This window comes from Loa loa, assembly GCF_000183805.2.
Source record: "Loa loa unplaced genomic scaffold supercont3.13, whole genome shotgun sequence".
Classification (NCBI taxonomy): Eukaryota; Metazoa; Nematoda; class Chromadorea; order Rhabditida; family Onchocercidae; genus Loa; species Loa loa.
In genome coordinates, this window is record NW_018108193.1 from 531,237 (window position 1) to 533,411 (window position 2,175).

Sequence of the window (2,175 nt, forward strand, 5' to 3'; positions counted from 1 at the left end):
ATAATAATAATAATAATAATAATAATAATAATAATAATAATAATAATAATAATAATAATAATAATAATAATAATAATAATAATAATAATAATAATAATAATAATAATAATAATAATAATAATAATAATAATAATAATAATAATAATAATAATAATAATAATAATAATAATAATAATAATAATAATAATAATAATAATAATAATAATAATAATAATAATAATAATAATAATAATAATAATAATAATAATAATAATAATAATAATAATAATAATAATAAATGATAATAAACAGTAATAATAAATAATAATGATAATAAAGCTCAAAAATTCAGTTTCCAATAATTTTATTCGTAATGATAGTGCATTCATGCATAAAACTTATCGGTTATTATTGTAAGTGAAGTTTTATGTAAATTTTGAAGTTTTTTGCATGTTATTACTCTTTTTTTTTCAACGTATAATTTATATGTCAAGATTTTTTGATATTCATAGTTAATTACTATAAATTGGGATAATACATTATAGAATTATATAGTATATTACAATTTTAATTTCGTATTTTGCAATTTTTTCCATTATCTTGTAGTTTTTTTTCTTTGTTTATTTTTATTTTACCTAACGATCAATAATTTTATAAAATTAATAGTTGTACAAAAAAGAATTGTTCGGAAAACGAAGTATTAATTAATGGAACATGTCTATCTCGAGTAATTCCCGGACAGCAATGCGTGGAATCAGCGCAGTGTTTAGATGGATCACAGTGCTCTTCTACGATACACATCTGTATTTGTCCGGAAGGAATGAATAATATTGGTGGATATTGCCGAAAACTATCTTACACTGATCCATGTGATTCTGCTTCTATGGTCTGTATTGTTTTTAGGAGATTTAAATATTAATCGATAATTCAAGCAAGCAATAGATGAATACGATAGACAGTTAATTGTGTAATGTTTTCAAATTTCTCTTTAAATGGTTCAAACCTTGTGAAGAAAGAAAAAACCTCCCATAAAGCACATTAAACTTTGATAATTGAATTTAATTAAATTAAGCATAATTGGCGGAAAATTCATTTACACTCATTCTCCATAAATTGTCTAACGGAAGAAATAACTCTTTTAAAGTGGTATATGTTTTTTAAAATTTTTCAAAAAATATAAACTATATGAAATAAATGACAACAGCAATAATTCAAGGTGTACGCTAATGGTAGTTGCGTACAGATCACAAAACCAGGCGATGAGTGCATTCATGATTTGCAATGCCTCGGTGGATCTATTTGTACAGATAGTTACTGTAAATGCCCTCAGTCTACTGCATATTGTGACGGATACTGTATTGGGTCTGTATTGTGCAATCTAAACGAAGTAATTCTTTTTCTTTTCTCTCGTGAAATGTTTCCCATTCAAATTATAAAAATTTTTTCTTTTAAATTTCAAAAATAATATTTTATTTACAAATGAATACCTTAACATATTAATGAAATGTAATTATTTGAGTGAATTTTAAGGTGATAAGTAAACTTGATAATGATTTTAAATTAACAGATATTTCTGAATAATCGATGTTTCAAACGGGTTATACTAAATGAAACATGTTTCATAAGTCAGCAGTGTCCCAATAACGCTATTTGTGATTATGCTGCACGATGTACTTGTCTGACAGGAATGGCGGTAAGTTTGATGGAGTTATTATTGTCATTTTCCTTATGAACGATATGGATGCCCTTGTCTTTAATTAAATTTATTGCCCTAAAAAAATATTGGGTTATTCTAAAATTTTTCTTTTTAGATGATTTGAAAATTTTTTTTACTAATTAAAATTTGATTTATCAATTTTTCTACTTATTAGAATTCAATTTCCCTTTCTCAACAATTTTCACAATTTCAATAATAAGAAATGAGAAAAATTATCGTTAACATTTGAAAAGGTAGTGAACGGCCAATGTCAACCTTCTCCGATCAATTATTGCGATGATATCGAAGTTATGGTTGGTTATCATTTGAATCTAACTTACTATTAATTTTTGTACCGGCAAATTTTTGAATGGTATTAAAATGATGAATTATTAAACGAACAAATTTTTTAAAAATTTAGGAAAAATGAAAATTTGTGGTTACATTTGTATTGTATTCCTTTTTTTTTTTTTGTAACATTCAGTGGTATAACTCATAAA

At 23.6% G+C, this 2,175-nt stretch overlaps 1 protein-coding gene across 1 annotated transcript; it reads left to right on the forward strand.

Annotated features, from left to right (window-relative positions):
• Positions 1 to 799: 799 nt before the first annotated feature.
• Positions 800 to 2,022, forward strand: LOAG_14886 (hypothetical protein; the record flags this gene model as incomplete). The annotated part of the gene is made up of 4 exons (XM_020448868.1): positions 800 to 865; positions 1,196 to 1,366; positions 1,547 to 1,672; positions 1,930 to 2,022. The coding sequence occupies 4 exons, from the start codon at positions 800 to 802 to the stop codon at positions 2,020 to 2,022; spliced, it is 456 nt and encodes a 151-aa protein (XP_020301016.1).
• Between the last annotated feature and the right edge of the window lie 153 nt (positions 2,023 to 2,175).